The sequence below is a fragment of the Pinus tabuliformis genome, chromosome 8, assembly GCF_031772625.1.
Source record: "Pinus tabuliformis cultivar Carrire ecotype Pingquan chromosome 8, CPIR1, whole genome shotgun sequence".
NCBI lineage: Eukaryota > Viridiplantae > Streptophyta > Pinopsida > Pinales > Pinaceae > Pinus > Pinus tabuliformis.
The window spans coordinates 535367733-535389796 of record NC_142294.1 but is presented as its reverse complement, the minus strand read 5'-3'; the positions used below and the strand labels follow the sequence as shown (position 1 = coordinate 535389796).

The following is a 22064-nucleotide window of genomic DNA, read 5'->3' as shown; positions in this document are numbered from 1 at the left end:
TAAGTTTGATTCCTTTGAACTCTTAAGTAAAGTTACAATATCAACCCTTCTAGAGTCCTCTTCATCACGTTCACGTTTCTAGTGCATTTTCTATGAATAATAGGGCCCGGTGTGGCATCCTCTCGAATTATGGTGGTTCATCATGATAGGTGAAATTCGGGAGGCATAACTCGCATGCAAACTCTAATTAACGGCTTTTATAAATAGTTGGAAAGTTTTATGTTGTATAATAACACCACTGGATGGAGTGCTTAAGGGGAAAAGTTTTACTCCCCAAAAAACATCATTAAAGGCCTCACACTAGCCCTAGAAGGTTCAAGGCCCCAATTCTCCAAATTGGGCCTTACCGCTAAAATTCTCATGTAAGTTGATTTATCTAATTTTCCACTTTATAAGCATTGAGATGGATAAAAACCAATGTAAAAATCCAATCGATGTTGATTTTTATTTGAAAATATAGAATAAAGGGACTTGATCTTTAGAACTTGTTCCTATTCTATGGGTTGCAAGGGAATAGGGGAATGTATTTATTTCATTGGACTTTGGACTTTAACCCAGATATAGAAATCATGTTTGCTCCTATTTGGATCAAACTCCCACACCTCCATATTATCTTTGGGACCTTGATTCCTTCAAATTATTGGAGAAAAGTTGGGGTGTTACATAATTTACATTGAACCTAAGGGAAATTTTTTTACATGTGCTAGAATTTGTGTGGAAATGGACTTTCAACCAAGAGTGTGTGAGGCAATTTAACTGAATTTGGAGGACCATAGTTATCTACAAGCCCTAATTATGAGCAAGTCATTTTTAAATGTAACATGAGTGGACATTTTATAAAATGTTACTTAAAATCCCAATAAATCCAACCATCTTCGAAGAAGAGTTTAGAGAAAATTTCAAGCTCTCAAAATAATATTGAGCAAGGTGCACTCAAACAAGTAAGAAGAAAGCATAAGCGACAATAGCCTTGGTGGGACTCAACTTGATAACCAATCTCATCTACACTTATCCAATCCCTCCAATAATATATTTGGAGCTCTGACGATGAAGAAGAGGTTGAGAAATATCATTCAAAGAATAACTTAGAGCCTAGCTCAGGTTGTCTTTCAAAGGAATAAAATATTTTTTAAAATGCAGCTTCTAATGATACCCATATTGACCAATGTGCACCTTCTTAGGTGAAGGGATCTATTGCATAAATAGAGAGTATGGCTCCACTTCTGAAGGATAATATAGTTACCAAATTAATGAGAATTTTTATCTCAAAATGAGAACACTAAGTTAATAAATCTAGATTAAAAAATCAAAATTGACTCTAAAATTGGCACTTGAAATTTATTTACTATTTGTTTTTATAAATTTACTTAAAAAATAAGTTAATAAAAAAGAAAAAAAATGATCTGATATTTCCTGATTCATCATAATATATTTTCTGGTTGACGTTTCGAGCTAGCAACTGTGGCTCATCATCAAGACATAGATAAGAAATATGATCTAGTTTAGAAAGATAAATAAGAGAGAGATGCAAGGTCAAAGAGTGGAAAATAGACGTTAGGTTAGATAAGAGCTAGAGATAGATTTAATTCATTAATAAAATTGTAAGAACATGATTCAAACGATCATATTTATTAAAATATATAAAAAATTGTGTGTGTGTGTGTGTGTGTGTGTGTGGATTATATCAACAAATTGTAATGAAAAGTATATATATAAATATAAAATAAAAATGTGTAAAAATACATTAGTAATAATATCGTTAATATAAGGAGATCGAGAAACAAAAGAGATTCAAATGGCCAAAAGTATATAATAATCAATAGAAGGATATATATATATATATATGTATATATATATATATATATATATCCAAGGAAAAAGGCACAATTTTCATTAATACGTTAAGAAAATTAGATGTTGTATAATTTTGCATGTATGAGATGCATTCACTGAAGAGAAGTGCAGAAGAGTTAGGGAAAAATTGTATACAAATTTACATCATAGTAGTTCAGGTAGTTATATTTGCCATAATAAACAAAAATACTGAGACACTATCCCAATAGTAATAACATAAACTGTAGCAAAAAAACATAGAACCAAAAAACCGAAAAAAAAAAAAATTTGATCTGTGAGATAACTCCAAGAGATGCCCGTTCATCTCAATGAATAGCCAATGGAAAAAATAGTAGAAAACACCCTCCTTGTATTCCTAAATTTGCCATTGTCCCATGTTCAGCTGTGTGACCGCTTTGGAAAGACGATCAATGATCTCATTCCTTTCCCTATATATATGTGAGCATACAATAAAATCAAATTGTGATTTTAATGTAAAAATCCAGATTAGATCTTTGCTTCCTATTATACCAAGAAACTACTGTTGACCCAATACTGAAGATTCCCCCTGATGTGCTCTTCCTTTCGGATGGACTCCCTACCCAATTTTCATCTGTGAAGCCTTGAAGCTTCCAATAGAGTTTGGTTGGCTTAACCATTACTTGACTAAGCTAGTTAACTACAAAACATGTGTTCGATCATGTGTTCACCAAATACATAAGTGAACCCACAAGCTGCTTGTAAATAGTAGCCTCCACTACTTCACTTAAAGTAGCATCTTCCTTCTTCCATTTCCCTACTAGAGGAGTCTCCATGGGTTTGATGCTCTCCATGTGGAACTTTTTCAGTATCTCATTGGCATACTTTCCGTAAGAGACAAACAACTCCTCATCTCCTTGCCATACTTCCATACCAAGGAAATAATGCATGAGCCCCAAGTCCTTCATCATGAATTCTCTTGTAAGATCCTTGTTGCAAGATTTCACCAGCTTCTTATCACATGTTAGAATTAAATCATCGACATATAATACTATAATCAATAATTTACCTTCAACCACAATATGGTAAAGGTTCACATCTGCTTCACTTTTGGTGAAGCCCAACCTAGTGAAATAGTTTTCAATCATGGTGTACCAAGCACAAGGTGCTTGTTTCAATTCATATAGCACTCGCTTGAGTCTGCACACATGTGACTCTCTGTTGAAGGTCTTAAATCCTTCCGACTGCTCAAAGTACATCTCTTCCTAAATCACTCCATTGAGGAATGTTCTCTTCACATCCATTTGATGTATATTTCATCCCATCTGCGTTGAAAGTTCTAGAATAGATCTGGTTGAAGAGTACCTTGCTACTAGAGAAAAGGTCTCCTATAATTAATTCCCTCCACCTGAGAGAACCCTGTGGCCACAAATATGGCCTTGTGTTTCTTGACACTCCCATCTGTTGCTTGATTTACCTTGTAAAGCCATCTGGAACTCACCACTGACTTGTCAGCTAGTCTTGGGACCACTTCCCAAACATTGTTTCTGATAATGAAATCATACTCCTCTACCATGGAATCAACCGAGTGGAACACCAACAGCGTCACGCAAGTACCCGGGGGGAGAAACGAGCAAGTAAACGGCCCAAACAGAATAAGGCAGCTGACGAAACAACAACGAGAGTATGTGTTCTCAAGGGGACTTAACATGCCCTACACCGGTTGAACTGGTCACGATGTATGGAGGACACGTGTCACATGGTGGAGGAAAAGTGTCATACGACACCTCACCTAGTTTACATAGCATAATGGTTGGTCTACGTCGACCCGTTCACATGGTGGGGTTGTTCCTCATATGTACACGCAAGAGATTATGAATTGGTACCTAGTTGATAATATGATTCCTAGGAGGTCATTCTTAGTTGGGGACGTGATACAATTAGATCCATGGCGAATGGGCCATGAAGTTGGGTTGTGGTGGAATTGGGATCTAGGAGGATCTGTTGATGGCAAGTTGATTCAATGGTGAGATTGGGATCCAGGTAGCAGTTCACATGCCAGTGGGTCTATTGATGGGTAGTGGACCCAGAGGTTGATATGGTATCCTCGCATCAGGAGATCCTTGATTGGATGATACAATGGCATACTATGATGATTCAGTGGTTCATATGGTACCCCTGTATTGGTACGTGTTTGCTTCGAACAACCATACTGATAGGCAACTATGAATTTCTTGAGGGCAAGCAATATCGGGGTGGGAGGATTTGTAATCTTCTTTTTTCTTGATATGTTCAAAATGGATGGGATTTGTCATGGTATTTACCCATGGTATTTGTCTTTGTCTTTTAGAAGAACAATAAAAGAAAGGCATCTAGAGACTCCATCGAACCTATCAAAAGGGAGAGGAGATAGGCATTTGGATCATATTGAGTTTGTCTATCCTATTGAGTTTTTGTTGAGAACTTGGTGTGGCTAGTTTTAGTTGATCCCTGGGACAAAAACCCCGCAGTGTAATTTGTCTAGTGGATCCATCCAGGGTCCACAAGTGTGCTTTAGTTGGTCGAGTCATTTGATGAGTAGTCATACATGCCATTGATAGGGGATTTAGTATGACTTGTATGAGCATGTATCTTTGTTTTCAATTATTAATATAAATAAGAGGTTGTTGTTTTAGATCCCTTTGTGTTAGGTATTTTTTATTGAAAGCATTTTAATTAGAAAACTAAAATGTGTCAGATCTATTAAAAAAAATTGGCGTTTGGGACCTTACATTCCATGGGCTTAGGTTGTGAAATATTTTAGCGGAAATGAAAAGATAAAATGTTCTTGGTGTATTAAATTTAAGAGAGACACTCCATTTTCTAAAGAGGGAAGTACCACTTTTCAAGTTAGTGCACTGGTTCGCCATGTAGAATAAAAAACTCATAAATTTTCTTTACAACTTTTGGAAGGATAAAGCAAATGGAGTAATCTTCCAATCGCTAAACACGTAGAACTAATGTTAGACGTTGAGGAGGAGAGAAATATATCAGTGGTTGAAAACATGTACTTTGTTGTTATACATGATTCATCTTTAGAAATGTATCAGTCAATATCTGACTTGAACATGTATAAATGTGCTCCAAACATGTCTTTATCAAATGAATATTTTGCATACACAAACACGACATCATGAAAATAATTTCTTCAAGCTGCTAATGTGTTGTATTTAAAACATTTAAAAGATACGATATTACATAGCCCATTTTAGTCAATTCTAGTTGATCGAACTTTGAAACACCATTTGATTGTTTATATTACATATTTGACAAATGGAGGAAGAGGTCAAGGTGTAACAAAGGTTATATATATGCTTCATATAAAGGATGGAACAACTTAGTGGATATATGATGCTCTTAAAACTCTTTTAGCATAGATGGATTTATCTTTGAAGAAGTTAGTTGGTTTTGGCTCAGATGGTGCATCTTCCATGAGGGGTATTCATGAAGGTTTATCTTTTAATCTTCATCAAGATGCTCCTAATTTATTAGATATCAATTGCATAGCTCATAGAGAATCATTAACTACAAATGATGTTTCATCTCATTTTCGAGAGTTGTAATATATTGACAAATTTGCAAACAAAGTTTATTCATGGCTTGGGAAATTGACAAAAAGACATGGAGAATTGAAAGAGCTAATGGGATCATTTCAAATCACTAAGCTAGAGGTCTTACAAATTCATGAAATTAGATGGCTTTCTAGAGGAAAAGTCATGGAAAGACTTGTTAAACTCATGTGTGCTTTGTTAAAAGATTGGGAATCAAGGGAGAAAAAAATGTATGAGTTGGCAACAATATTTCAAGTGCAATTTTTCATCCATCTACTTGTAGATGTGTTAATTGAATTAAATAAGTTGAATAAGAAGTTTCAAGAGGATCATGTTGATATTACATCTATTGGCACTACTCTAGATGTTTCTATCAGCATGTTTCACAAACAATTTTTAGGAAGCAGTTTTAGGGCAAGTGCAATCCACATATCCTCTTTTCTAATTAAAGCACAAGGGGGGACCCTTGAATTTGTGGATAACATAGGTATGGTACATTTACATCCATTGAGGTTTGAAAGTTTGCCAAAGATGCAAACATCAGGGACAATAGATGATTGTATTATTTTGGGAAAATGTTTTGTTATGAAGATGATTGAATCTCTAGGTAGCATGCTCAAACTAAAAGATGGCTGAAATGTTTATGTCCAAAATTTAGTGTTGGGGAATCACCTATTCTAGAACTCCTAGATGTTTGGGTGAAATGGATGAATTTATTTGTACTATTTATAAATCATACCCCTAAAAACATATGTTTGGAGCATGAGATCTATGTGGAGATGAACCTAAATTGTATGAAGACTTTCCATATTTGATGCAATTATAGCAAACAATTCTTGTTATTCCAACAAGCACAACAATGCGTGAAAGAGGCTTCTCAAAATTAAACGAGATTAAAAACAATGATAAATCAAGACTTTCATTTGAGACGCTAGATATGTTGATGTTCCTCTCTTTTAGTGCACCTCATGCTGTAAATGAGGTAGATCGGAATGTTATTTATGATGTATGGAAACAAATGAAAAGTAGAAAGCCTCTGTCATTGTGCAAATAGATTGAAATTTTCAATGATGTAAGTCCAAATATTTTTGAAAATCATCTAATGAATGAAAGAAACATTTGCTTAGTTGTTTTTTAAATAAAATTTGAGAAAAATCTTTCCTTATTTACTAGTTTTATTGAAATTTTGGGGTATTTTGATGTAATCACAATCTAATTTTTTCAAGATGTAGAGGTTTAGAAGGGCATTACTTTATTTATGCATTTTTTTAATAAAAGGTTTATTTACTCTACACTTGTCAATTGAAGTACAATTTTTTTTAACGTTTCATCCTTGAAAAGTTAGATGAATATATACTCTTCCAAATGAAATTAATACGAGTACTTCAAATTTGATCACTCTCATCTTTATGAAAAAAAAAAAAATGAAACCACTTTTCTTACCATTGGGGGCATTCTAACATGAGATCACTAAGTGTGCTTGTCATCTTTATTAAAAAAACAAAATGAAACCATATGACATGAGATCACTAAGTGTGTTTGTCATCTTTATTAAAAAAACAAAATGAAACCACTTTTCTAACCATTGGGACCATTATGACATCCAATCAAATTTGATCACTCTCATCATTATGAAAAAAACAAAATGAAATCATTTTTCTGACCATTGGGACCATTATGACATCAGATCACTGAGTGTGCTTGTCATCTTTATTAAAAAAAAAAAACAAAATGAAACCACTTTTCTGACCATTGAGACCATTATGACATCCAAGAATGTGAAGTTATCATCAATGCCAATTGTTTTACATATGAATGAGATTCATAACATTTCATCAATGTCAATTGTTTTACATATGAATGAGATTCATAATATTTTGAGAATAATCAAATGAATAAGGCCACAATTTTACCTTGAAAACAATGGCAATTTGACACAATTTTGAAATCTAATAGAAAATTTTGGAAACCAAAGTTATTGTTATGAAGCTTCAAAGTTTTGAGTACCCAAAAATTCTTTATAATGTGTGAAACACTAAGATCAGATTTTTTGAAAATTTTCACCCATAATTTCAGCCTATAAGCAAAATTGTGGGCTCCTTAGGGAAGGCCATAAAGCCGTAGGAAAATGAAATCTGATCTGCTTTATGTCCAATCAATGCGTGGTATTGGGTCGGTGGCAAGATTCCAAAATTCAGTGAGGAAATTCCTTTGATCTTCAATGCTTTATCTTTAATCAATGCGTGGTATCTGGTCCGTGCTAAGATGCTTTCCCAACCTCTGTAACACATCTTCAATCTTTACTTCTTTGTTATTCTCTATCCAATGGCCTCCTCTTCAACATCCTCCTAACCTCTGCAACACATCTTCAATCTTTACTTCTTTGTTATTCTCTATCCAATGGCCGCCTCTTCAACATCCTCCTCACGAGGCGAGAACGAAAGCTATGTGTTTGATGTTTTCATCAGTCATAGGGGCGCCGATGTCAAGAAAACCTTGGCCACCGATCTCTACCATCGCCTTCGCATGTATTTTTAGATGAGCAGGAATTGCGTGCGGGAGAGAATCTGACCCCTCAAATTGAAAGCGCCATTAGAACAGCCACTGTGCACATACCAATTTTTTCTCCAAATTATGCGTCTTCGAAATGGTGCCTGGATGAGCTCGTACTGATGGTGGACTCCATGTCAAATTTTAAGTCCACCGTTATCCCGGTTTTCTACGGTGTCAAGCCTGCAGAGCTTCGGTGGACGCAGGGCGGAAAGGGAGTCTACGCTCAAACCCTATGCCAACTTCAACAGAAAAAAAATGTTGATGGTCAACCAAGATACGACTCCAACACACTTGAAAAATGGAGGAAGGCTCTCTCTGACGTTGCAGAAATAAAAGGTTTTGACGGAGAGACGTATAACAGGTGAGAACACCACCCCTCCATGTAAATCTTAGCATTTAAATTTGCTGAATTGATAGATAGATGGCACTGTACCTAGGCATTTCTGCACAGTGAAGTAGGCAGACTTGCCGCCACTTATTATCGGTTTGCATTTTATTTTGAAAGGGAATGAAAGCAGCGAAGATGATTTTTGCACACGTGGTAGCAATAAGTCCTCCTGTAATAAGATCAATAAAATCTCTTGGAAAAATAATTAACAAATAAACAAATATTCCTGAGCAGGAGAAGTAAAAACAGAGCAAAAGCAAATGAAATTCATAAAATTGTCACAGTTATAATGAATACTGTTAGATTCTTCGAACCTGAAAAGCCAAAAATGCATAATTTCGTGCTTCAATTAGTTCCCAGTCTTCTAAGGCATGCCAAGCGGGGGAAGAAAATGTGATTAAAACTTCTGATGGATGCAGATAGACCATGTAAATAGGTTAATCACAAAGATCAAATAGGATATCCACCTTCACCATTCACGCTCGACCTCCCCCAACCCCTCCACATTGCCACAAACACAAGCACCACCACCATGACCACCACAGGTCTGAGCACAAACACAAGCTCAAATGCAAGGGCAAATTCAAGCACCACTGACCTCACCATTTTCCACACCACAAACATCACAGATTTCACCATTCCCCGCACCACAAACATCACAGATCTCACCATTCCCCACACCATCATCATATAACTAATGACATTTTCAGCCCCTTCCATCATAAACATCATGCCGCGTTTTACTGACATGCTGCTCTACCCCACCATGGCTTTTTCAATCACCCCATTTCTACCACTCCACATGAGGGCTTATAAGTTTTGTGACTCCCCCACACTTTGCTAATATTCTGCACTACAGCTTGTTTATCTACAGGAAAGGAATAATCAGTACTTTTAGACTTTGGTTGCTTCTCTACAGGAAATGGATAATCAGTACTCCTAGACTGTAGTTGCTTAGGCGGGAATCAGAGCCATAGATACTTCAGATCATTGAATACATTTCACTACTTTGTATATGTATCAGGCATTGAACTATATGTAGCATGCCATGGAATGTGTATTTATTTTATTATCTTTGAATTTAATATGTTACTCAATTTGTGCACATGAATGTATGTTTCAATTACTTGTATGGAAAATGCTGGCAATCGGTTTTTGTTTGCATCTTTCATGGCAATTTGGAAAATGATCTCTTAATACCAGCAACAAATGAGTGCGCCCTATTTGTCTCTAAATAGGGTTAAATTGTTAATCATAAAGATCAAAGAAGATTTAAATTACATATCACTCAATTGTTCAGAAATTCTTCTTCCCCTTCATGTTTCCCAGGCTTTACTGAGCGCTTGTATTATTTGTTAGAGATCTTTAGTACTGCCCTTCCAGTTGAAACCGGTTCTGCGTTGCTCAACCGCTGTTCATGTTTGGTTTTAGTGTGAAAACAGGGGTCAACCTTCCTGTGGTAGAGCAGCTCCTTCAAGACGTGGTGGAAGGAGTGTTGAAAAATGTTAAAATACCGCGGTTTGTGTCAGAATATCCAAAAGGCTTGCAAGAAAAACTAAGAGAATTTGAAACCAGAGTATCACTGCAGTGGGAAAGCGGGGAGACTAGAGTTATAGGAATTGTGGGTCTTGGTGGGGTTGGCAAAACTACCCTAGCAACAGAGTTCTATAACCATCAAAGATCAAATTACAAACGATATTGCTTTTTAGAGGATATCAGAGACAATCCTTTAACTACTTTGCAGAAATACCTACTAAAGGACTTAACTCAAAAGGACATGGAAATACGCAGCACTACTCAAGGTAAAGGAAAGCTCCGAAGCTATCTCCCATCTTCTGATTCTCTCATTATTTTGGATGATGTGGATCATATTCAGCAGTTGGAAGCATTACTTTATCCAGCCAGGGATGTCCTTAAAACCGGTAGCTTAATTTTAGTGACATCCCGCAATAAGGATGTTCTCACAAGCTCAGGCATCCCAGAGTCATCCATATACATTCTGAAAGGCCTCAATCGACGGCACTCGCGAGAGCTCTTTTGCTCGCATGCGTTCGGCCAGCGTCATCCCCCTGTAGAGTTTGACAAAGAGGTTGAAAAGTTTTTGGATTTCTGCCATGGATTACCATTATTCATTAAAGTGATTGGGTCGCTTCTTCGTGGCAAAAATGATTTAAAACTTTGGGAAGCACAATTTCGTAAAATCTCCAACATACTTCCTGATGATATACAAGGCAGGCTAAGTGCGACTCTCTGCCGTGGCTCCCAGACTCGATTGGGAACTTAACGAAACTCCGAATTCTTGACTTGGCCTATTGTTCCAATTTACAGATGCTACCCAATGTTGAGCCGCTGAGTTCGTTGGAGAATCTTATTGTGTTTCAATGTCCCCAACTGCAATGGGATGCTGGAGTAGTCGAGCAGCTGCGCAGCGATTGGGAGAAGGCTTTATTGAAGAAAGCTGGCGAGAAGTCTCCAGTGATGAAAGCTCCAGTGAAGAAGGTTCCAACAAAGAAAGCTAAAGAAAGCATGCGTTGTCTACACATTTACCGTTCCTGAGGTTTTGGCCGAAATTTGTTGACAAGTGTGTTAGTTAAATTTTGTTCACGGTACAATATGTCTCATTCCAACAAATTTCTTTTGGGTGAATTAAACAGCAAAATATGTCCAGGAAAATATTACAGCACTTTCATCATTACAATCGTGGTCAGGTGGCAACAGTGCCCTCTGCACGCTGCCTACAGAGCTCTGTCATTAACCTCCGAAGGCATTTAATTAATCATAAGGTTTGCATTTTATTTCGCCGTAGTCTTTAACGCGACTTTTTGAAAGCTTTTCCGGCGATTTTTTCCGGTGAAAATCTGGCCGTAATTTATTGAAATCCAAGTTTGATAACTAGTTTCTGCACAATGCAAGCGTCCCAGGGGTTTTTTAGGGTGCTGAATCCGAATATACAGTTAAAAAACCATTTTAACTGCAACAAATCATGATTTCATCTCAATTTCTTCCGCCGGATTCTGTCACTGGAATCTCAAAAAGTCGCATTATTTCAGGTGGAGTTTTAAAACATGGTGTCACAAGCAGGAAAACGGACCTGTCAGTTACTGCGATGTTGGATGCTACACTTGCAAGAGAACCAATGATTGAGGAGAGAATAGTTGCCTTAAAACTTGCAAATATGATTTGATTTAGCATAGCTTCCCAAGAATGGGGACATTTTGATGCATTGCATATGATTTGATTTTACAGAGCTTTGCAAGAATGTGGGTGTTTTGATGCATATTTCACATTTGGAACTCGATTTTGGTGGTTGATAATATTTGGGTGTTTTATATATTTAAAAAAAAAATTATTGAAGGATTATCGTATCTCGAGGGTTCTCTGACCCAGTGTAGAAGAAGAGATGTAATATCTTGTGCATTTTGTCTTGGTAAAGATTTTGATTTTTTTAAATTATATTAAAAAAAATACAATAAAATAATTAAATAAAATTAAAGTAAAATGGTCAATTTATACTCATTGGTGTTTGGACTCTCATTTTTGAGAGTCCATAATTTTGTGAATAATATTTTTAAGAATATATAATTCCGGATCTCCGAAGTGTAGAGGGATTAAATCGCTTGAGGTGCAAATTTCTTTTAAAGTGAAAAGAGATTCGATACTTCTCATCACTTGGTGAATCCTACTAAATTAAGATAGTTTGTATATTTAGAAAACCAACATTTTTTTTTAAATATTTGAAGATATAAAGTGTTATTGTAAAACTTCATTATATTGATTATAGAGTATTGTAAAACTTCATTATATTGATTATAGAGTGTTATTGAGTCCACGTGAGACAACCCGATTCGCTATGGTCAGGTGAGCGAAGATGTTGGTCCCCCTAGGTTGCGGGTTCAAGTCCTTGAGTGAACAATGTAATCAATGCAATCTTGGGCAAGACTAGTTATATATACCTAAGAGTTGCTCTAGGCACAATTTCTTCAAATAAAAAAAGTAAAAAATTGGTCCTTACAAGTTGGTGCTCCAATCTTAGACAAGACTATATATATCTAAGATTTACTCCGACACAATTTCTTTTCATAAAAAAGAATGAATGGAATTAAATTTATTTGACACAAAATTATATTAAAAATTATTAAAAGTATTAAGGAAAAAAACATGAATAATTTTACTTTTGAAAGTGTAATTTTTTTTAAATATAAAATTAAAATAACTTTGTTATGTTTGAATTTTTAATAATAATTTTAATTTAAAATTTACAAAAAAAAAAAAAAACACTGATACAATATATTTACTAAATTAATATAAAAAATAACCATTTAAATATTATATGAAAATAATAAAATTTCATTATATCAAATATTAAAAATAATAGTTGAAGAAATTTAGCATAAATGGTGAAGGCACATGTTTAGTGGCCTAGCTACTAAGTTCAAGGCTCTAGAGAAATCCCTAGGCTCTAGAGAAATCCCTAGCTAGTAGGTTCAAATCTCTAAAAAAAACATAATTCATTTCTCAAAAACAAATATGAAAAATAATAATAATAATTTGAAATTCCCAATTTTTAAAACTTTAATCTATATATTTTAAAGACTTGTCATTTTAAAATTTAAACTTTAATCTATATAATTTTCAAATATTATATATATTAAAAAAAAAATTGATCGTCATAATTCATTTCTCAAAAACAAAATATGAAAATAATAATAATAATAATAATTTGAAATTCCCAATTTGTAAAACTTTAATCTATATATTTTAAAGACTTGTCATTTTAAAATTTAAACTTTAACCTATATATATTTCAAATATTATATATATATATATATATATATATATATATATATATTAAAGACTTATCATTTTAAAATTTAAAAAAAAAAATTGTTGAAGTAAGAGACGATCCTTCTATTTCATTAAAGCAAAAATAATGTTACAATATATACAAAAACCGTCCATCTTCATGGACTCAGGAGAAACAAATGGCATCCCAACATAGACATGGCTCCCCCTACAACAGTCATTATCAAACTCTCAAATTACATTAAAAATAGGGCTAAAAGGTTCTCCATCCCCGTGGAAAACTTCGGTACCTTCCACCTCCACTGCCCGGAGAATCCACAACTGTCGCCACCGACCATACTTCTCGCGCCATCCACCGGCTGAGGGAAAAAGTGTTCCAATGAGACTCGTGGAGAAAAAGACCTGGCCCCACCGAAACAGCATTGTCATTTCTGACCGTAGATCTGGACGACTAGATCCAACGGCCAGGAGCAATATCGCGCCGCCAAGCTGACCTAAAGTTAGTGAGCGATGGGGGCGGTATTCCATCCCACCCCCTGCCACGTGTAAGAAGCCTAATGGGATCCCTGCCAAAAAACCAATACCATTTACCACTCAGGACCGCTGTGATAGTCTGGAAATTGTTGAGAACCTTGTTTTCCGAAAAGAAAGTTGTTTGAAGGGATATTGTCGTCGCCGGAAATCCCTCCAATCTAGACCGATGAACTGCTTGATTAATCCCGGTCATCGAATCGCCTAGTTTGATCCGATGGCTGAGGATCATTCCGCAATGCCTAATACCACTGAACATTATCGCTTCCCGCCAACTAAACTGATAACTTGCACGATCAATCCCTGCCATAGAATCACTTCGCATGATCCGACGACTGAGGATCATTTCGCCCCAACTAAGTTCACTGAACATTAGTGTGCGATGAGGGCGGTATTTTAGCCGACCCCACCACCACGTGTTGCCCTCTGTATGGAATCACTCCAAATTCGGCAAAACCTTTTCCTACTTGTGAGGGTTGCGATCATCTGAAAACCTCTCCCAACCCGGTAAACCGAACCCAGACAAAAAACCTCTGGTCTTGCGATTGCCAAGAGTACCCGGGATTCTACCTATCATTTTGTTTTCTCTGTTAGAAACCTGAAAGGACGAAACCTCCGCCAGCCGATCTTTCTTAGATGAACCAGGGCCACCTGAAAGATTAACCATTGGAATCTCCAAAACAATGCTAACTTGATATAAAATGGTCGACAAAGCATTGCAACCCCCTGAAGACCTGAAAGTATAACAAATAAGAAACATAGAACACAAGAATCAATTAGATTCCATCTCCATGGCCCTACTCCGAAACACAAGCTTGTCTTCATCTACCTGATCATAACATTTCGCTTTTAACCTATTTTGAGGCATTTCTTGCTAGACAAAAGCAACCCTGTTCTCTGTGTTGATCACTCCTTGATTGGCAAGAAGATCAACCACTTTATTTTCCGATCTTCTTACATGTTTAAAGCTAACAGTCCAAAGGCTCTGGAGGTGCTGCTGAATCCGTTGAAAGCCTTGGATTAGATGCCAGTTCCTCGAGACTTTTTTTGGTCTTGAGCCCTAGCTGATCCTCTTGATTGAATCAATGATTAACTCTGAATAAGCTTCAACAATCACATTTTTCTGGTTATCCTGTCTCATGAAATCCAAGCACTACTCCATAGCCATCAATTTCGCCATGTTGTTTGTTGAATTTCCTAACTGACATTGGAAGATGAAAAGAACTTCACCATCCTCATCTCTTAACACTCCTCCGAAACCCGCAGAGCCCGGGTTGCCCTTTGAAGCCCCATCAATGTTGAATTTCAAAAAGCCCTTGGGGGGAGGATGCCAAAATTCAAGCTCAGAAACTAGGGAGAAAACTTTCCTATCCCATCCCTTAGGAATAAGACCCTGCAGACCTAGATCACTGAGAGTTTTCAAATCCGCAGCAGGAGTGTTCTTGGGGAGATTTCGAACAATAGTGCCAATCGTTTCCTTGATTTGTTTTAAGATCTGCTCAAAAAGACTTTGGGATGACCTCTTTTCATTCTTGAAGATTCTGTTGTTCTTTTCTTTGCATACATTCCAAATAATGAAACTTGGCATGATGGCCCATGCTGAGCTAAGAATCCCATTTTCTGAAAAGGTTCTTCTCCATCTGTTTAGGGTATTGATGATGCTTCCTTTGTCCCTGTTAGACTGTTGGAAAATGGTGGCAAACGAATCCCATAAACTGGAGGTGAATATGCAATTATTGAGAAGGTGCTCCATAGTTTCCTCTTGGGATTCACAAAGCTGACATCTGGAAGGCCCCAAGACACCCCTCTTCCTGATATTCTCCCAGGTCAGGATTTTCTTATGCTGGACTAACCACATGAAGAGTTTAATCTTCATCCATCCTTGATGTCTCCATAGGTCTTGCCAAGCCTTGTCTGTTGCTTGAGAGATGAGGTCAAGGAGAATGAGTTTTGCTTCTTTGAGATTAAAGGTACCCTCACTTTTGTTACCCCATCTTAGCGGATCCTGCTCCCCTGATTTCAAAATCTTCCTTTGCTCTAACATATTATTTAGAGTCTCTGCTTTAGCCTTCAAGGGGTTTTCATCCCTGAACTCAAACTTCCTCCAGGTTCTCCATTTTCCACTACTGTTGGTTTGGATCCAAAAGTATTTTACATTAGATAACCCTTTAGTATTTGTATCCTCCTTGAGAACCCTTAAGTCTTCCTTTAACAAAATAGGTTCTTGTTGCCATCTGTCCTCCCAGAATAAGGCAAGGTTTCCATCTCTAATTTCTCAGAAGTTGTTTCCTTAGACTAAGCCCCTATTGTCCCACGCATTGTTCCATATGTGAGAGCCCTTGTTGAATCCTGACATTCTTGTTAGATCTTTATTTTGCCACATGTGTGCATATTTTTCTTTCCATATCCTTGCCCATTGTGCCTTAGGCTCTTTAACCCATCTCCACCATAATTTAGCTCCTAAAGCCTTACTTTGAATCTCGGGATCATCCAGACCAAGTCCTCCATAGCTTTTGGGTTTGCAAATTTTTTCCCATGCTACCAGGGCTCATTTCTTTCTTTCTTCCCCCTTGCCCCAAAGAAAGTCTCTTTGCACATTTCTAAATTGTTGCAGAACACCTTTGGGGGCTGGGAGAGCTGATAGCATGAAGACTAGAATTGATTGAAGGACTGACTTGGTTAACACCAATCTTCCAGCCAAATTTAAAGCTCTGAAAGTCCATTTCCTAATCTTATCTTGCAGTTTGCTTATCACTGGCTCCCAGATGCTCTTGTGTAATGGCTTGGCTGTTAGAGGGACTCCCAAATATTTTGAAGGGAGGATCGCCCTTTGAAAGCCCAAAATTCTTGAAATATTTTTCTGAATAGCAATGTGAGTATTGAAGAAAAAAATCTTAGTTTTGGAGAGATTAACTTCCATACTTGAAGCCATGGCGAAGTGTTTCAGGATTTGCTTATAAGCTAGCGCTTCTTTGACTGTGGGGATGCCTTGCAGCATGGTATCATCCACAAATTGTTGATGTGTTAAAGCTTGACCATCTTCAGTAAGTTGGAGACCTTTGACTTTACCAACTTCTTTAGCATGCCTGATAGATCTACCCAACCCTTCCATCATAAGAATGAAAAGAAAGGGAGAGAGTGGATCTCCCTGTCTGAGGCCTCTTGTAGGAATGAAAGTCTCTGATAACAAGAATTGAAAAACTCGGAGAAGTTACTAGGGCCATTACCCATATGATCCAATTGTGATCAAACCCAAAAGCCAAGAGAACTTTTCTGATATAGTTCCAGTTCAGCTTATCATAAGCTTTGGCTATGTCCAACTGCATCATCATTCCAGCTTTCCTCTTGATTTTTAGTGAGTGCACCACCTCATGAGCTTGAATTATATTGTCGAGGATTTTCCTGCCTTCCACGTATCCAGATTGTTCCCCTAACACCAGGGTGGGGAGAAGAGGCTTGAGTCTACTGGCCACAACCTTGGATATTATCTTGTAGACTACATTGCATAGGGCAATGGGTTTGAACCTGTCAGGAGTTAGAGCTGAATCCTGTTTAGGGATCAGGGCAATAAAGGTGGTATTTAGTGCTTTCAGAATGGTTTTGTCCCTTCTAGAGTCTTCCACTACATTCAGAACATCCTGTTTAACAATATTCCAGCAAGCTTTGAAGAAATCCACATTGAAACCATCCGGACCTGGTGCTTTACCATTTTGCATTTCTTTTAGGACCTCACTGATCTCATCTTCCGATATTGGTCTATTAAGGTTGAAATTCTCCTCATTGGAAACCGACGTTGAAATATGTCTAGATATAACCCTAATAGATTGTTCCCTATCTGAACAGGATTCCTGAGCAATACCACAAAAGTGTCGAACCAGTACTGTTGCTATTTCTTCATGAGAATGAAGAAGATTACCACCTTCATCCTTGATAGTAGAAATCTTGTTGTGAGCTCTGTTCGCCACAGTGGATCTATGGAAAAATCTAGTATTGCGTTTTCCTTCTTTTAGCCATTGAACTCTAGATTTTTGCCTCCACAAAATCTTCTCTTGTGTACAGAATTTCTCCCATTCTTGTTGATACTTGGTTTCCTGCTCATTTCTGACCTTATCAAATCCCTCCCTAATAAGGGTTTGGTTGAGTTCCTGCATTTTTCCTTCAACAGATTTTTTTCCTTCAAAAATATTACCAAATCCTTCTTGTTCCACTCCTTGAGCTTGAGTTTGATATGTTTTAGCCTTTTTTGGAGTAGGAACATGTTTGTGCCTTGAATGTTTAATTCTTTAGCCATCGGCGAAATCTGGGTGGGAAAGTCAGATGTTTTCAAATCTGAAAGGTCTATTCCTGGGGGAGCCAATACCCTGCATTTCCAGTTGCATGGGCCAGTGATCAGAGCCTCCAAAGGGGAGAACGCTTGCAACTATGTCCTTGTCCTTGAGCATAAGATCCTCTGAGATGATGAATCTATCTAATTTGGAAGCTACCTAAGACTCTCCTCCTCTTTTATTGTTCCAAGTATAGGAACCATTACTCATACCAATATCCACTAATTTCATAGTGTCTATGAAAGAAAGGAAAGCACAAGAATCTTTATTTAGAATTCTGATGCCCCCTTTTTTCTCAGACAATGATTTGATCATATTGAAATCCCCCCCAAGATCCAAGGGATACTTGCATGTCTTTCCCTAAGATCCTGCAGGGAGTCTAAAAGCTTGAGTTTGCCATCCAATCTTTGGGGACCAAACACATTCGTTACCAGGTAGGCTTCCTTATCTACCACTGGCTGAATCACCATTGATAGATAATCCCTCACTGCCTCTGCATCTATAATGTCAATTTTTTGGGGGTTCCAAAGTGTGAGAATGCCACTAGCTGTATTCTTTGCTTTGACTTCTAGAAACTCAAATTTATTGAGCCATTTACTGTGAATCTATTTTATTTTCTGAATGGGACATTTAGTTTCCTGGATGAAGATTACATCTGGTGCTGCTTGTTTCATTCTATTACTAAGTAACCTTTGTTTTCTTTTACTGTCTAGGCCTCTAATATTCCAAGAAGTGAATTTCATTATTAAAGATTTGTAAAGGAGTAGCTGGATAGGTCTTTAATCTTACCTGAGTCTATCATTAGCTTTCCACATTCCATCAAAAGCTCGTTCTGCTTTTTCCTGCCTCTTTTCTTTCCTGGGTATCTGGGTGCCAAGCTCGGTGTGGTTTTCAAAGATTTCACTCCTTCGCTGCTCTGCCTTTTGTGAGTCCCTTGCTTTTCCAGTCTTGTGTTCTAAGTTTTCCATAAGAACAGTTGTTGAACTCTATTGAACTCCTCTGGAGGCAACGAATCCACTCCCTCCCTTGTTCCTTGTTTCAGGAATCCTTCTAGATCTAGATTCTCTTTCTCAAGAATCTCCTGTAGTTCGTGATCTTCCATTTCCATCTCACTCTGGGTCATTTCCAGATCCATCTCCAATTTTGTGTCGCTTATCATGTCTTTTTTCTGTTTGTTAATGGTTTTTGTTTGCTCCTCCTCTTTTTCGTTCTCCTTGTTCTCTAGAGTGTCTTCCTTGGCCTGATCTGTTTTCGTTATCCCCTCTTCCTCTTCTAGTGCTTGAAACCTGTTTTGACTGGCTTGTTGCCTATCATTTTGATGTGTCTTCGATCCCCTCTTGCTCCCTTTTCCTTTCTGGACCACTTTGTGAAAGATTTCAGTGTCTTTCATGGTATTGGTTTTACTGTTATTTTCAGTCTTACTGAGTGGGCAATCTCTGAATAGATGCCCATGTTCATGACATTTACGACATCTGAATGGGATGTGCTTATAATCCACGGTTTGTACCCATTCTTCATCAAACACTTCCAATATGACCTCATCCGGCAAAGCTCCAGAAAAATCCATCTCCACACATATTCTTGCAAAGGATGTGTATTTTCCTCTTCTGGTGGCCTCAGAAGCTTTGACAAAACGTCCTAACTTATTTCCTATGGCAGAAAGGGATTCCAATTGCCAGTAATCCAAAGGTAGAGAGTAGAGTCTTACCCAGACCGGGACTGAGGTAAAAGTTTCACGTTCTGGGACAAAATTCATGATCCAAGGTCTCATATACAGGCCTGCTGCTGCATAAAAGTAGGGCCCTCCTTCAAATACTCTGTCCTTATCTTCAATGTTTGCAAAGACTACCGTAAAGAATCCCTTTGACCCCAGATGTAGTTCTATGCTTCCTTTTGGTTCCCAGTGGTATTTAATCCAAGATTGTAAAGCTTTTTCAGTGAGCTATAAACCCATGAGCTTACAAATGATTGCATAAGTCTGCATTTGGTCCCTATGCGCCTGCAAAGCAGGATCATTCAAAACAACTCTCAGAGTGATAGTAGTCTTGGGTTTGCATGGGCCCCTTTGAGTTTTGTCTTTTGTGCCATGTTCCTTGTCTACTTCCTTGCTTTCTTTATTGTTGTTATTCTCCTTGGATTCAGAGCTCTCCTGCTCCCTTTCTCTGTTTCTTTGTTTTTCAGCGAAAGGATCTATATCCTCTTCTACTGGTTGTTTCCTTTGTTGGCTACTACCTGCTTACGGCCTTCCATGGAGAACGAACTCTACTAACCTGTAACCCTAGCTTCAAAATCGCCCTCCGCACCCCCGCTCTGACCTAACTCATATCATTCATAGCCTCATTTTAAAATTTAAACTTTAATCTACATATTTTCAAATATTATGTATATATTTGAGATTATGTCCAGTAATTAAGATAATATTTGAGATTATGTTCAGTAATTAGAGAAATGACTTCATGCCTTTATCTATATATAAAAATATATATATATTTAATTAATTATTTTAATTATTTATGTAAATTTATTTATTTTATTCGTTAATATAGCTATTTGTTATAATTTTATTGTTAGTTATAAATGAAACTTAATTTACATAAATCAATAACCTTCTAAACTAAATATCTATATCCAAATATAACACACCCAAATAAACAACATGGCTGTGGAGCAGCAAGTCCCTGCCGAGGCAGTGGACTTTGCCAATGGAATTTAGCAAAACTAGTTTCTACCATCTCAGCCACAATGTTCAAAGTGTTCAAAATTCTACAACTGAGAATGAGCCTTTTCCTTTTCTTACCGAATGTCAAAACAGGCTTCCAACCACAATGTTCACACTGTTCAAAATTCTACAACTAAGAACGAGCCTTTTCCTTTTCTTACCGAATGTGAAAACAGGCCTCCAGATTTCAATTTTGCCAAACTCAGTGTTTTCATTTTCTTACTGAATGCTAAAAGAGGCTGCGTATGACCAAGTCGGGTCATGTTGATCACGAAATATGGGATTTGCAGCAAGTTGCTCAGCGAGCGTCTCCACTAACAAGTACAGAAACACATTATGTTCAAGTTGGCCATTATGGTCTTCATGGACACTCGCAAAGATCTGATCATAGAGCAACTCAACTGTTTCATTGGCTTCTAAAGACCGCAGCTCTGATTTGCTAACTTTACCATCTTTATTCACATCCAACTGCTGGAACATAAGATTTTTCACTTCCTCTAAAAGTTTTTCATCTGCCAGAAACTTTCTCAGTTGTAAGCCATTGAAGACCTTAATATCTTGGATAACAATGGGCTTTAAAGCCAGAAAATCAGCCAGATCTTGCAAGATACCCTGGAGTAACTGAGCAAACTGAGCCTGCGCTAATTCTTTGGTCCCTTCTACCCCATGCTTCTTTAAAATGTTTGTCAGAAGAGCATCACCTTCGGGGGTAACTGTGAAGGGAGGAACACCCATCTCGACTCCCATTTGAACAAGGGAAGACCGCAACTCATTTCTGCTAAACTTGCCACTGTCATCTGTATGAAGATCTGTGAGCAGATTTTCTTCCAAAATGATCATAAACATCTGACCAACTACTAGTTGAATAAAACAGAGTACAGAGTAATATTGTATATAAGTAGATTAAAATTTGGAGTATATTTTTCTCTTTCGACTTCCACAGGGGAAGTAGCTTATGTGTTGTAGTGGGGGCTTCAACAACATTTTCCTTCCTGTCATTTTGGGAAGGGAAGGTCAGTAATAAAGAAGTGTTGTACAAGCATTCAAGCACCATCAAGGACTATGCTGAGACATTTTTCTTTTGTTGTTTTCTGGCAACAACAGACAACCATACTAGAATGAAGGATATGATACTAGCCCAACCATACTAGAATGAAGGATACAATACTAGCCCATTTGAGCATGCCAATGGAGCTGAGCACCTTTACTCCAGCATGTTCTCTGATTTTTAACCCGAGACTCAAATCGGTGAATGCCAAGAATTCTTAGATGTTTCTTTTGATGCAGCTTATTTCTAGCATTGAAGATTCTATGTCTAGCTCTCAAACTCAAAAATAGAAGCT

The 22064-nt window shown here is 37.3% G+C and overlaps 1 protein-coding gene across 2 annotated transcripts; it reads left to right on the top strand.

Annotated features, from left to right (window-relative positions):
• The first annotated feature begins 7651 nt into the window (after positions 1-7651).
• LOC149236514 (disease resistance protein Roq1-like) lies at positions 7652-11641 on the top strand. 2 transcript variants are annotated; one of them, XR_016246225.1, is made up of 3 exons: positions 7652-8316; positions 9775-10949; positions 11394-11641. XR_016246225.1 is itself a non-coding variant. In XM_089372414.1 (2 exons), exons 1-2 carry the CDS (start codon positions 8075-8077, stop codon positions 10625-10627), a joined length of 1095 nt encoding a protein of 364 aa, XP_089228540.1. In that variant the 5' UTR covers positions 7652-8074; the 3' UTR covers positions 10628-11125. The 2 variants fall into 2 exon arrangements, 1 of the variants encoding a protein (XP_089228540.1); XM_089372414.1 differs by lacking the exon at positions 11394-11641 and having other exon boundaries at positions 9775-11125.
• The last annotated feature ends 10423 nt before the right edge of the window (positions 11642-22064 follow it).

Coding starts and splice junctions, on each gene's coding strand:
- LOC149236514 (XM_089372414.1), top strand. CDS start 8,075: ATGGTGGACTCCATGTCAAATTTTAAGTCCACCGTTATCCCGGTTTTC. Junction 8,317..9,774: donor GACGGAGAGACGTATAACAG/GTGAGAACACCA, acceptor GTTTGGTTTTAG/TGTGAAAACAGGGGTCAACC.